At 39.3% G+C, this 15,031-nt stretch overlaps 1 protein-coding gene across 2 annotated transcripts in view; it reads left to right on the top strand.

Annotated features, from left to right (window-relative positions):
- Window positions 1-723: 723 nt before the first annotated feature.
- Window positions 724-15,031, top strand: part of slc4a5b (solute carrier family 4 member 5b) — a 67,283-nt gene continuing 52,975 nt past the window's right edge. The window contains exons 1-4 of one of the 2 annotated variants that reach the window (XM_025909319.1): window positions 724-788; window positions 4,754-4,818; window positions 5,403-5,618; window positions 6,467-6,559. In XM_025909319.1, the coding sequence (XP_025765104.1) occupies window positions 4,755-4,818; window positions 5,403-5,618; window positions 6,467-6,559 (373 nt within the window). In that variant the 5' untranslated portion in view covers window positions 724-788; window position 4,754. The remainder of the gene's footprint in view (window positions 789-4,753; window positions 4,819-5,402; window positions 5,619-6,466; window positions 6,560-15,031) is intronic. The other variant, XR_003221138.1, reaches the window with a different exon arrangement.

The following is a 15,031-nucleotide window of genomic DNA, read 5'->3' as shown; positions in this document are numbered from 1 at the left end:
GAGTGGATTTCCAGGTAACTACAGCACAAGAGAAGAAGGTGAGTAAAGTTCTTAACGACAAAAGCATAGGTCATAAGAGCCGCATACCAACATTGGATAGTTGACAAACTAGCCGTGAGGGGACGTCAATGTGGTGTTTAAGTCTCCCGACCTGATTGTCTCAAAACCAGCTCCAGTTGTGGAGAACAGGTGAGAGGATGGTAGCCCTGCCCAGGAGCGGATACTAGGTGACTCAGGAGAAAAGTGGAATTTTCCAGCTACTCACCCAGACTGTGACACATAGAGGGTTTGTTTAACAGAGGAAGAGTAGATGGACAGTTAAACGCAAGTGGTAAATAAAACTTGACATAATCTCTATAGCAATGAAAATGAAAGCCTTGCTTTCAAGAATTTTAACATAGTAGGAGCAGGTTTAGAGAGAAATGAACCCAGTGTTTTATGTCCTCATGAAATGAAGAAGGCAATATAAACCAATTCTACAGGAGGCAGCTCTGCTTATTGGTCCCCATTAAAACAGCAAAATAGATGCCTCTAATCTTATTGGGTGTGCACTCGTTCAAACACACAAACACATACACACACTCTAGTCACATGTAATAGTCAATACTTAGATCATCTGTACATTCATTTACAGTCTGGTTGTGTGTAGTTGCAGCATTTTCCTTAACAGGCTCTATAGAGAATAGGACTGAAAATTTTGGCATCTTGTAGTTTGTTACTCTACCTTACAAAAGGCAATATAAATTTCTCTACACAGGCAATCTCAGATTCAGCTTCTGTCACATCAGGTAAGAGGACATTAAAACGTCATCTTTACCTACATGTTGTTCATATTTGTCAGTGTATTTTGCTATTAAATTGATATTTTGATATTTACCTCTTTATAATGCTAAAACATATTTTATATTCCATCTTAAGTAGCTTGAACATAAATTACAAATCATTTAGGGTTTAGTAGACAGCTGTCAGTTTTAAGAGGAAAGCGTAAGAATTAGCGTGAATGCATATTTGTTTTTTCTACCGCTTAGCTTTTTTAGATGATCACTTAGTTAAACGTTAAAGAAATTCAACAGAAAAAAAGGAGTTAAACGGGTTGTAGAGCTTTTCTCTGTAACCTTTAAAGCTCAGTGAACATTTTAGCTATTAGCTCTAGGCTATAGATACAGAAGTGTTATGCTTTGTTAAGCTACTAGTAGGAAATTTTCCCTGCATCTATACGGCTGAATGAATGGATTGCACTGAAAAATGTAATTTCCAAGGTTTTTGAGCATTAAAATTATAGTTCTGGTTCTGCTACATCTGCAGCAAAACAAAATAATCTATACATGTTAAATCTAATGTTGCAAATGCAGATTCTGTGGAGAACTGTTTTAAATGAACTCAGTCCCATATAAATCCTGTGACAAGTTGCATATTGTCTCTGTCTATAGAATCATAAGTTTGTTATTGTACTACACAATTTTGTAAGTTAAGGCTTGTAATGAGTAACTCGAAAACTCATAAAATTTAGTACTTTATTTTGCACAACATTTGCATATCCTAACATTTATTTACCTTTTACCGATTGCTTCCCAATGGAAATTACAGTGTGAGGTATAAACTAAAAGAGTGATGGTGAGTGCATGTTGCTTGGGATAAGTTCAACCATTTGGCATGTTTGAGATAAGCTCAACCATGCCCAATGGTTCTCTCAACCATGAGCTTATCTCAAGAAAATAACGCACAGTTTTACATATCCAATTCATAACTGTACCCATAACTAGACAAAAGTGTCAGTGAAATTAATTTGATATAATGCTGCAAAAATAAAAAGCCTGTGTAAGAAAAATGGAATAAGAGGCTGCATGTATGAGCTGTACATAAGGTCAAGGATGCAGCAGTAGAACTTGGGGTGTCTACTTTAAATCTTGCAGAAAATATCTTAATTAGTGGCTTAACTGGAATTTCTGTGGTTCTTGGTTTTCATGTACATTAAGAGTATTTGGAAACACATTTTCATTGAAATAGCCTAAATGTGTTATTTTATTTACATAAACATACAATCTTACCCCCAGCCGGTCACAGCAGATGGTTGCCTGTCCCTGAGCCTGGTTTTTTAAAAGGGAGTTTTCCCTTCCCAAGTTCACTAAAGTGCTTGGTCATAGGGGGTCGTCTGTTTCTTAGGGTTTCTCTGTATTATTGTAGGGTCTTTACCTTATAATATTAAGCACCTTGAGGCAACTGTTGTTGTGACACTATATAAATAAAATGGATTTGAACTGAATAGAGTACACATGTAATTTTCCAAGAGAAGCCTCTTTGAACCACACCTTAAACCCATTATTTAAAATTTTGATACATTTTAAGTGCTAGCATTGCCTTTTTTAGGAATTCTAGTCTAATCAAACCTTCAAATGTCTCTAATCAAAGCATCCCAACCTGAACACAAAGTGATATTACCTTTATGAAGTAATAAAGTCAAAGTTATTTACAACTATTTTGTTTTTCCCCAACGTGTAATCTGCTAAACAGATTCATAGTTTGGTTTAAAATTGATTCAAGGAGTAAACTCTGGCAACCATTGGCTGCTTTAAAATAATTACTGAAAGGCAGGCAAATATGAAATGACAACAACATTTCAACTCATGTTTGGCTAATAGGTGAGTGACTTCACTACAGGAACATAACCAGGATCTCTGACAGGGAAGAGAGATAATGTTTACAAAGGTCAAGATGAGGTTATTGTAGATCTTGTCTTGGAGTCTTGGAGTCACAAAGTAAGTAATGGTTTCTAGAACTCTAAAGTAATAACTGGAGGGATGACCAAAAAACTGGGTTAAACAAAGAAGAGCACTAATTCAAAACAGGTAACAAAGGAGGCCTGGCAATCACAATGTTGGCACAATCTGGCAGAGAACTGTGACTCAGCCCAGCCTTAAAATATGCAACACTTGACTGCTCAAATCAGGGCAGATGCCAAAAGGACAGCTCAAGTAGGATGACTCCAACCTGACATTTCTGTTTTAATTTGATCATGTGGCAGTGATAATGCACAGATAACACAATTCAGCTATTTACTGTAACCTAATTGCGGTGTTCACTGTATGCACATATTACTAACAAGCTCTGAAATTGCGCAGTATAACTGCATGCTTACAATGCTTCTCATTATTCGAGTTGTACGCATGTTATTGTGCGAGTGAGTGTGTGTGTGTTTGTGTGCGTTTGCATGTGTGTGTGTGCGTGCATGAATCCACTCATGTGACTGTCCTTCACAGTCAGTGGTCAGACTTCAGTAACTAGGAAGTAATTACAAATGACATGTATTGATCAGCCTAGAAAACAGCCTAAAGCAATAGCTTTAGAAAGACAAAGTTATGTAATTAGTGGAAAGAGACACCCAGTGATAGATTCACCATGTACTAAAAGCAATGATATGTCTGTGCAACTAGGATTTTTATTTTTTCATTTTTTGCAATAATAAACTGACAGCACATTGTCAATGTCATAATGCACATAATGCTGAAATAATGATTTTTTTATATATGTAATAGGAAATGTTTTTATTAACCATTTTAATATTGTACATTGTAAATATTGTAATATGTAAGCACTTCATAGAAGACTCCTAATACAAATGGGTACAATTTCATAACATTGCAACCAAAATAGCTCATATAAATGGTTTATAAAGCTGGTCAACAAAATGTTTATTTGCCACTGATATCTGTTGTCCCGCCTTTAGAGGGTAGGTGACTTATGATAGTAAGTGTAAATAATTTGCAATTGATTCTCAATTTAAAATCTTTGGATCTTTTGCAGAGGAAATGATGAAGAGATTCATTCATAAGTTCCTACTGATCATAGCACAGAAACAGCATTGAAGTTCAGACAATGGACTCATCTGCTAGATCTCAGTACAGAATTTGTTACTGCCTTTTACAAGATCTTACTGCTGTGACAAGTGTAGTCTTGGCTGGCAGGACTGCAGGTCTGATCCTGGAAGTTAAGCAAGGTTAACACTGGCTAATACTTGGATGGGACACAACCTGGGAATACCAGCTGCTGTAAGCTTTGGTAGTATGTTGGAGCAACAGTTGGTACAGTTGGCACTGTCACCTCACAGCTGGAATGTAGTGTTTTTATGATCTTCTTGTTCCTTTTTGGGTTCTCACTGAGTACACATTGAGAACTCACACTTACAGTCCAAACACATGCATGTTTGCTTAATGGGTGATTGTACACTGGCTATGTAATGAATGGGTTAATTATGGCTTTTAACCTGAAGAGCCTTGAATGGTGCACAAGACTAGCAGCCATCTGCCATTGATGGCCTGATTCTACTGGGAATTTTTCCTTCCTACTGTCGTAAAGTGCTCATAGGGGTTCACTTGCCATTTCCTCTCTAACATTTTGCTAACAGCACCTTGAGTCCTGTGTGACGAAGCCCATTACATCTTAAAGACCTCATAGTATCACAGCATCCCAATAGAGCACTTCTCTGTAAGAGTGCAAGATTGTTGTGATTCTTAGATGTTCCAAAAGGACCATGGAAGCAGAACTTACAGGTACCAGGCCCCTCCCCAGTGGAACCAGCTTCAAGTTTGGGTTTGGGAGGCAGACATGTTCTCTATATAAACTTCAGACTTTCATTTTGAACAAAACGTTGATGGAAAAAAAAAGACCACATAGGGAATTGCCACCTGGTGCTTTTTCTCGTGCTTCAGTATGCATATTTCCAAGGTAATCTTCTGTCATCTTGTTTCTGTTTCAGGATGGATCACCATGACTGGCAACAGGGAAGAAGTAGGGGTCATAGGCACTATGATGATGATGATGGTGAGTAAGAAAAAAACACTAATTGAAAAAAAAGTTTTGTCATGAGAGAGAAAACTGAGGAACTGCCCTGAATTTTTTTTAAAACTCTGAGGTCTAAGTCATCTTTGGTGATGATCCCAACCCTTGCCCTGAACCCTAAACCTTTGTTTTGGAGAAACACAAAAGGTACATGCTTCCTCAACCTCTTCCTGCCACTATCCCCTGTTTGTTCTATTACTCCAGTTACTGCTAAAAGTTTCTCCAGTGTCTTCAGAAATTTGTTAAGCATAGGTGACATCCTCCTTTTGCTTTATTATCCTTGACAACATAGCTCCACTTAAGTTAAAAACCCAGAAAACTAATTTAGGTGGTATTCCCCTGAATACGTCTACCTGTGAACTGTGCTTCTAGGAGGGCAGAGCACAAATTGAAAAACAGATACATTTCATGTTTGATATCTGATTTTTAAAACCTGTTAGATGCTGCATAATGCTGAAACCAGTCAGAAGTTTTTAGAATACGTTCCCATTTTCAGAGCACCCCTCAAGCTCTGAGTGCATTGATCAGATCCAAATGAAATGTTTCCCTTTCTCTCTCCGTCTCAGAGGCCCAGCCATTCTACATCGGTGTTCCAGTTTCCCACCGGCGGAAAAGGCGCAGACATCACTCCTATGCCAGCGATGCCAACCGTGATTCACGACATACACACTATGATCACCATACACAGCGAGAACACTCACATCGAGGATATTATAACAAAGACGAGCACTATAATGATGAAGAGGATGGTGAAGAGTGTCGTGAGCATGCCGATCCTACAGGTTAGAAATCAAGTTTTTCATAAAAGTATCCATAAGTGTTAAATAAAAGTGACTGTCTGCCTTTTTTTTCTTGTGAATTTTTAAGATTGACATACTTAATTTACTCTGTCATCCAGTATTTATATAATAATAATTACAATTATTGTATAACTAAAAATAACAGTAATTAAACTGCAACAAATATAACCATCTACTGTACAATATAAAGCGCCTTGAGGCGACTTTTGTTGTGATTTGGCGCTATATAAATAAAATTGAATTGAATTGAATTGAATTCACTATGCACAAAAGATCAGAAAACAAGTTCATGCCAAAGTATCACTAGGCAAGATACTGAACCCTGAGTTGCTCCAATGCATTCATCAGAGTGTGAGTGTGTGTGACTGTTGGACAGAAATTACTTTGACATAGAAATAAGTGAATGGGTGAAAGAGTATTGTGTTTCACAGTCAGTTCATCATATACATTCATATATACAGTGGGTAAAACTGAACATGTCACCAATGTGTTACTGACTTAAAATTTTCACCAGATGTCAGTAACAACCCATCCAGTACACACATGCAAAGAAATCAAACCATAGATGTCCATACATTTTCTCCATGTGCCATTTACAGCTGTTTCCTGCACTGTGTAGCTGTGTTATTTGTCATTAGTACTCATAAGTTATGACTAACTATGATAAATGACACATGGAAAAAAGGATTAAATGCACATGCAAAAAGGCTTGAAAAGTCATTACACCAGCTGAACTCTCTCAGTAATTAGAAAGCATTCCTGCTACTTAGTGAATATTAATACCAGCTGGTTCTGTCCCAACTGATTTAAGCAAGATTTCCTCACCCTAGGAAAAGGCAGAGGAGTAAAAAGAATTATTAGAAGAGTTGTCCAAGAGCCAAGGACCACTTCTGGAGAGCTACAAAAAGACCTGGAATCAGCAGGTACAATTGTTTCAAAGAAAACAATAAGCAATACACTCAACTGCAATGGTCTGTATGCATGCTCACCATGCAAGACTCCATTCCTGAAGAAAAACTATATTGAAGCATTTAGACAAGCCTGTGAAATACTAGGAAAACTGAACTCTTTAGATGCCAAAATACACACCATGTTCGAAGGTCAAAACGCACTGAACATCACCCCAGAAACATTATAGTGTTCTCCTGTGAAGTCTGGAGGTTGGAAAATCATGGTAGGTATAGGGGATAACATCTCTTTCATTTGATATGTTTTCCTGAAGCCTTTGTTAACCACTGTGTTTATTGGATGGTACAACATCATTTGCACAAATGTAATGAGATTGATTGTTTTTCAGCCTATCAAGCTGAATGGATATGCTGACATGCTGTAAAGGCTGAAATTCATTAGCTGTGAGCTGTTACTGGACGATTAACATTAAAAATCATTGCACTTGGCGTTCATACATTCATTATACTGCAGTTTGTGATGTCTTTTCAACCAATTGAATATTTTGGGTTAATATTCATTATGCTAAATCTGAGCTATTTTGAAGTATGGTGATCTGCTTTGAGAAGCAGGCTCTTCACCTTCTGCTATGCGAGACATTGACAGACATGAGAGACATTGTTGCTCTCTGATATTGGTATAATCAGGCAGGGGGAGAACACATCTGCAAAACGCTACAGCAACATCCGCTCTCTCGGCCTGTGTGAGACTGCCATTACAATGGAGGGAGGCAAGAATGGTGGAATTTGTTCTGTGGATGGTAGAAGCTGGTTTGAACAGATTTATTGCAGAGTAATTCACATAGTTCTTTTAGTGTGTGAGACATGAATAATGAGCTCTGGTCAGTCAGTATCTCTTTCAAGATGCCGACTCGGGAGATTTCCTGAAACAGTGCCTGTGCCACACTCTTTACAGAAATGGTGTGTAGCGGCACTGTTTCGGGATAGCCTTCATAATATTGTTGTGATTTGGCGCTACATAAATAAAATTGAATTGAACTGAATTGATATTGTGTTGCATAATCTACCAGAAAGAAGATATATCCCCATGCACCTCGGTTAAATGACATATGAGGTCCAAGCTGATGCCCTCAAACAGAACCTCAGAACAGTCAAGCACAAAGACACTTTTAGAATTCCCCAAATGGCTGGCCAATAAAATTGGACCATTATTTGCTCCTAAGTTTTGTCATAACCCATATGACCTCTTATCCCATATTCATAGAATAACGTCAGTGTACTTTTGATCCGTGTGTGATCAGTTTTTATCACTTAGTCAAATGATAACTATAGTAGTGTCATCACCAAACTACTGTAATGGGAAATCTCCTGTGGACTAGATAGCTGGAGCTGACAGAGCCTCCAGAGAAGGCCCTTCTGTCTCCTCCTCCTCTGAGAACTGGGCGGCTTCCAGCCGATGTTGTGACTCCCACCACCTCCCTCAGCTGTGCTGAAAGGTGATCCTTGGGTAGGGTCACAACAACATCCAAGCTGCCCAGTCAGTGGCAGTGGACCCACTCTGCAGTATCTGCAAGGAGCCCCGCTCACTGATTCGGTGGTGCGAGGCCTAATTGGTCCACTACCAGCCAGCGGCCATCTTCAAAGCTTCTCTAAGTTGAGAGTCACCACCTGGGCAGCGGGAATACTCTCAGCCTTTACTTTTCCTCAGGTCTTTCTGCCATGGCCTGAAAGAAGTCTGAGAAAGCCTGAAGATCATCTCCTTCCCCCATCGGCTCTAGTGGTGTCAGGGAGGAACAAGCAGAGCAACCAGACTCTCCAACTATGTGGCTCTTTGACTGGTCTTGTAGCTGTTCTAATTGCCAATGATGCACCACCACCTGCTCCCAATGCATGGCCACCAGCTCAACCACCATCGGGGCCAGCACCTCAACTGGCTGGGCCAGTCACAGGTCCACCATACCACAGCCCAGGTTTTGGCACCACTGTGATAAAAAGACCCACTATACACAGTTTTGAAAGGTAAGTATGTGTTTATTCACGATGCTTTTCACTTTTGTGACCTCTCTGCAGCTTCCAGCCACTTTCTTCACTTCCAAACACCAGCTCTCCCACAGGGCCCCAGCAGCTACTGAAATAGGGAAGGTGTGGTTAACGTGGTGACCATCAGCAGTCCTGGCCAGCATTCCCTGGCATTGTCCCCTGAACCCACCACTCCACCCCTCCATTGCAGCTGAGCCATAAACCACACCCAGCACACTCTGCTTGGGGAATACATTTTATAAGTGCAAGTTGTTAAGCTGTACCTTCCTAAAACTACTGAATGAAGTGCAAAGTGTACATCACATTGTCATGGGAATTTCCATTTTACTGATATATTTTCATGTTCTTTAGAGATTTTTATTACTATTTGGTAACATCTCTGGAGTAGATGGTAGTCATGTGGACAATTTTTGTGGAAGTCATATGATCTGTCAAATCCCCTTAATGATTGGTTAGATTCTGACAATGTCACCCTTTTCATGTGAACCACCCCATTCATGTGACTATTTATTCTTATCGCCAATGTTAGGGTAAGAGAATCTAGATAAGGGAAAGATATCCTGGGTATGTTGAACAAGCTTCACAGTATAGGGCCCAGTTCATGAAACTTCAAGCTGCATGGTGCAGGGAACAGCTGTGATTGGCACATGCAGACACATGGCCAAGTACTGATTTTGAGAGTACCTAGTTGCTTTTACTTTGCATTTTAAAGAGAGTGTATTTTAATTTCTTTTAAATATTGCTCACTCATTTAATTTTGGGAAGGCTAAATTTTATCAATTTAATTAATTGGGCAGCCCTACAGCCTAATGTGGTTGTTTCTCTCATAGTTTTCTCTCATAGTCTGTGTGTATGCAATAGGAAAAGGGTGCTTTTTCTGGATTACCGCCTCAAGTGGAGGGGTGGCTGGACAGACTGGATGCTTTAGTAGTTTTTAGTGGTAAAGAAAGTGAAGCTTGAAGCTTCATTAATGGTCAATCTAGACGATCTTCACACATCACTCTGAAGTTAGGATAATTACTGGAAAACATTGATTTGTGTCCCGGTTACCTTCTGGTGGAGACATGTACATGTGTGTTTATTATCTGATTATCAGACTTGGATAATGTGTAGAAAGTAGATGGAACTTATATGAATGCACTGAAGAAATTCATTTTGCCCTTCAAACTGTACTGTTTTTTTTCCCTTTTTGGCAACAAGGTATTTTTTCTGCTGCAGATCCTTTAGTGGCCACTGTGTGCCACAAATTAACAACAAGACTCACTGGTAAACATCCACACCTTTTTTAGATTTTTTACTTGTTTTGCATGTCCACATAAACAACAGAAAAACCTCAAGATCAAAATGCATGTATGAAATTGAATTTGAAAAATAACTTCTAATTTGACATTTTCACATTCATACAAACACTTTTTTCTATGCCTAATTGCTTTCTTGGTGTGTTGTTACAGTCTGCAGATAATGCAGACTAAGTTTATCGTAAAGCTGAGCACCCAAAAAAGCAGATGGAGTTCATCAAGGCAAGGCATTCTGCAGCCTAACATACAGTGATGGGAATAACGGCGTTACAAGTAACGGTGTTACTAACGGCGTTACTTTTTTCAGTAACGAGTAATCTAACTAATTACTATTTCTATCATTACAACGCCGTTACCGTTACTAAGAAGAAAATGCGGTGCGGTCGCGTTACTATTTTTCAGCAAACAGACGGTTGAAGCTGTGTTCAGCTTACCGCACCTTATATCAGTTGCACGGAAGTAGCTGTCTATGTAAATAATGTAGACGCTACAGCTTTAAGCAGCTGCGCGCGCTCCCGCGGACGGCGGACTTTCTGCCCGACGATCACTTTTCGGCACAACACCTGGAGCTAGGGGGCAAAACAATCACATGAGTGCTGCTGTTTGACTGAGGAAGAATAAAGTAGTCGTGGTAAGCCAATCACATGACCACTTCAAGATGACAAAGCAACACGGTGATATATACCAGTTTTTAAATTGTGTTGATAGGCCACGTAAAACCAGAGTCATGATAAACAATATATTTACTCAGCGTTTTTCCCTGAATAGTTTCGTCACGTTTAACGTCTAAGGACAGTGCTAGCAAGCACTTTCTGCTTATGACCAAAAAACCAAAAAACAAACAAACAAAAAAACAAAAACAAAAAAAACACCCTGCCCTTTCGTCTTGGTGGAAAAATGCACCATGCCGACAAATCAAAAATGATGTGGTAACATGACATGGTTGTTTAGGAAGAGGGGGATGTTTTAGGGAGAGAGAGAGAAAGACAGCAGAAAAAAAGAGAGAGGGAGTTTTGAGATGTGAGAGATTTGTGAAGTTTAGCGTGTTTGGAGTGTGTAGTTAATGTGTTGTCTTTTGTAGTTAGTGTGTAGTGTTGTGGATAGTTTTGTGTTGTGTGTCAGAACAATGAGGCGACTGCTGTCTCCAGTTAGAGAACAGGAGTGATACACCTGCTGCTGTCAGACCTGCAGGTATCAGACTGTGATGTTCTCCTTTATAGTAGACAGAAATATTTGGAGTGGCACAAATAATTTGTGTGGCATCTTATTGAATGCAGAGCAGCTGACTGTTCTGTAAATAGTTTGAAATGGTTATTAAAAAAAAGGGGTAAAAGGTAAATGGCTGCAAATAACTTTGTTGTTTGCAAAACTTGTGCATATGATTTTAAAATTGACAATTTATATTTACATTTAAAGTTTTTAAATATGATTCAATAAACATGTTTGTGGTTGTTACAGTAAAAAATATAACTTTTTCTACTCGGATTTTATGTTTTTTGTCTGATTTTAGATCAATTGTGTTAATACAGTATGTCAAAATGAAAACATAACTGTAAATTCAGACACATGAGGTTGTGTTGAAAAGGATGATATCAAACAAGGCAAAGTAAATCGTTTTTAAAGGTGAAATGTAGAGGGAAAATCAAAAGTAGTTAAAAATGGGCAATTATACCCTGGATCCCGGAGTTTTTTTTTTTTTTAAAGTAACGCAAAAGTTACTTTTCAAGTAATTAATTACTTTTAGAATATTGTAACTTAGTTACTAACTCAGTTACTTTTTTGAGTAAGTAACTAGTAACTGTAATTAATTACTTTTTCAAAGTAACTTGCCCAACACTGCTAACATAAAAGGGTGGATTCAGGGTCACCTGATCAGCCCTAACTAAGCTTTGTCAAAAACGAAAGTCTTAAGACAGGCTGTTTCTATTTTAAGAGATGCTGCGAATATGGAAGAAAGCCACCCTACATATGTTTTTAACAGGCACATTGAAGGACATATCTTGGTCAAAAAATGACTTCAAGATTCCTCACAGTGTTACTGGAGGCCTAGGTAATCCCATCCAGATCAAGCATCTGGTTAGACACCATATTTCTAAGATTTTTAGGGCCCAATACAATAAACTTAGTTTTATCTGAACTTAGAAGCTGAAAATTAGAGGTCATCCTTGTCTACAGGAACCCTGTAGAACTCCATAATTAATTTTAGTGTGTGACAGGGGATTTCTTTAAATCACCCTGCCGTTCTTTTCTTTAGCCAAGACTCCTGAGTTTAGAAAACACAAAAACACTGCAGATTTTCTTTTACTCGCGAGGGCAGCCATTAACGCAGGATCTGCGGCTATTGACTGTCTGCGTCCTTTATTTATACAAGATATTTCTGTGTGTGTGTGTGTGTGTGTGTGTACAAAGGTAACAACATCATTCAGAGCAGCGGGTTTTTCCCCTTCTCTACATTTGCATGTTCTTGTAAAAGAGCTGAGGTTTTCACTTCTCTATATCTAAATGTTCTCTGAAGACAGGAAGCGGTTAGTAGCTGCATAGGTTCATCACACAAGTTACTAGGTGAAAAGTCACATAGACATGTGCTTAATGATAAAATAAAAGATACATTTCATATAGCTGATCACATTGTACAATATCCTCTCCTGACATTCCCTCCTGTTGATCACGAAATGAAATGTACATTTCATCAGTGAGTAACTACTTGTCTTTCACATTCTCAGTTACTACATCATTAGTTACACTTCATCTTCATCTGACAAATAGGAAAAGAAGTCTTCATGATCTTCATCGGTTTTGGTACATCTGCGTATGCTGTGAATGATAACCTTATCATCTGTGAAATTACAGCTTTAAACAAGGAATAACTCAAAGAAAAATAAAATCAGGAAAAGTCCAACGACAATCAACAGTCTCTTTAAAGTCTGAAGTCATGTCTGAAGAATGTACATTATCTGGTATGTAAGTGCAGCATGTGGTGTTGAATAAGACACACAATCCTCCTTTCTCAGCCAGGATCATGTGCAGTGCTACACGATGTTGCATTACAGCAATTCTGAGAGCGTCTGTTCCTTGGTTTTGTCCTTCGTTGACCTTCCAGGATGCTGTGAGAAACAAGCCGAATCTATAGTCCAGTATCTCACTTCTGAGAGCACGTTTTCCCAACTCCTGCCCACAGGAAGAGTGAGTTGAGTACCTTTCGTCCAGATGTCCAGAGTTTGAATCCTTCAGGTACGTCGGTTCTTCACATTGAGTCATGTGGTCTGAGTGTTGCAGTTGAGCGTTTCTTCCTGGTTGACAATGATGATGTTGTTGTGCACTTTACAAAAGTCATTCTGAAGATGTGGTCGGAGATCAAAATTAGTGCACTTATTCCAGGGTGTTTCCCGTACATGGTTGTGTTAATATGCTTGGCATGTGCGAGCAGACATAACAGTCTTTCTCTGTGGTTCTGTTAAACATGTATCTGTGTCAGGCATTTTTCATCCAAGGATGGATGTGATCTTGTGTCATGTCCATTAGGTGTAAGTTGTCGTACGTCCATCTTCTCTGTCTGCCTCGTGGCTCGGCTGCTGTTGGCATCAGCTGGGATCCTGTAAGGGTGAGCTTTGTAGTCAAGGTAACCAGGAGGATTCCCCTTCACATTGTCGCACATAGGTCCATCACACCTACACCTGGCTGCCCTAAAGTTGATCGGATAGAGATTGGAGTGCGGGCTTACCCCACGGGGGCCCAAAACGCACTTGCCACCCTCACCCCCGGAACAACCAAGCGTAGGTGCTTCCTCCTTGGTCTCGGGGCCTCCCGGGACCTCAACCTTTTTGCAGTGGCTCTGATGTATCCAGCAGGGTCTCTCTGCAATTTTACAAGCTATGGGTGTTGTCAATAACACTTGATATTGGCCCTCCATTACCATTTTTCCTCTTGAACACCCCTTTCGCCTGATTTCAGCCTGCAAGAGACTGGAGAAAAGTCTTACGGCAGTTTATTGTTCAAAACAATATCCTTATTTTCTAGTAGTTTTGCCATCCATTCTGCCAGAGTTGTTTCTCTGACGGATTTTTCTAAAGGTTCACTTTTTGCAACTGAGATTGCATCTGCTTTTTACACTGGATAAATCTCTGGCCATTTTGTGAATAAGTCTATAATCACTAGAGTATAAAAGTGTGTATTAAGGACCTGGACTATCCCCCCTGAGGACACATGGGTCACCCCATGTGTCACTAATGCTGTTGTTCCGCACAGGGACTTGGGGAGTATTGGTTTACCTTCACAAGTCATAAGATCATTTCCTAGCTGCGCTCCACACTTTAACCATTTCTTCTGTTCTGTAATTGCTGCTGCTTTTTGTTTATCTTTAAGTACATCAAGTGGTATTTGCATAGAGGATGCAGACATTAATGTGTCTGCAGTTTGTTGTGCAGCTAACTTTGCTGCTTGATCTGCAAAGTTATTGCCTTTAATTATTTCTGATTCATCTTTCTGATGTGCAGGACATTTACACAATGCTAACTGTTTTGGCAATGTAATCACTTCTAATAGTGTTTTCAGAAGATTTCCATGTTGTACTGGCTTTCCAGTAGATGTAATCATTCCTCTGTTCTGCCAGATTTTTGCAAAGTGGTGCACTGCTGAGAAAACATACTGACTGTCAGTATATATATATTTATGTCTTGGCCTGCGTGCAATTCACATGCACGTATGACTGCTGTTAGTTCTGCACTCTGTGCAGAGTATGAGGATGTTAGTGGTTTCGCTTCTATGACTCTATCTGCTGTAGTTACTGCATAACCTACACAGTTTCGTCCTAGGCTATTTTTAGACGCTGAGCCGTCTACAAAAACATCACTGAAACCAGCTTGTGGTGTACTGTGAATGTCAACACGTGGCTTTGTCTCCTCATCTGATTTTTACATACAGCAGTGTGGATGACCTTCTTTGGGTGAGGCCAAAAGTGTGCTCGGGTTCAACTGACCACACTTCTCGATTCTAATGTGTGATTGTGACAACAAGATTCCAACATATGACAGTTGTCTTGCATGCGTGAGGAAAAAACTGAGCTCACAGACAGCTGCATGTGTGAGCTTTAATATGCAGCTTCTGCTCTAAAAAACAAATAAAAATAAAAAATGTGTAACTTGCTCATCAG

This window comes from Oreochromis niloticus, linkage group LG7, assembly GCF_001858045.2.
Source record: "Oreochromis niloticus isolate F11D_XX linkage group LG7, O_niloticus_UMD_NMBU, whole genome shotgun sequence".
Lineage (NCBI taxonomy): Eukaryota > Metazoa > Chordata > Actinopteri > Cichliformes > Cichlidae > Oreochromis > Oreochromis niloticus.
This window is presented reverse-complemented; position numbering and strand designations above follow the sequence as displayed.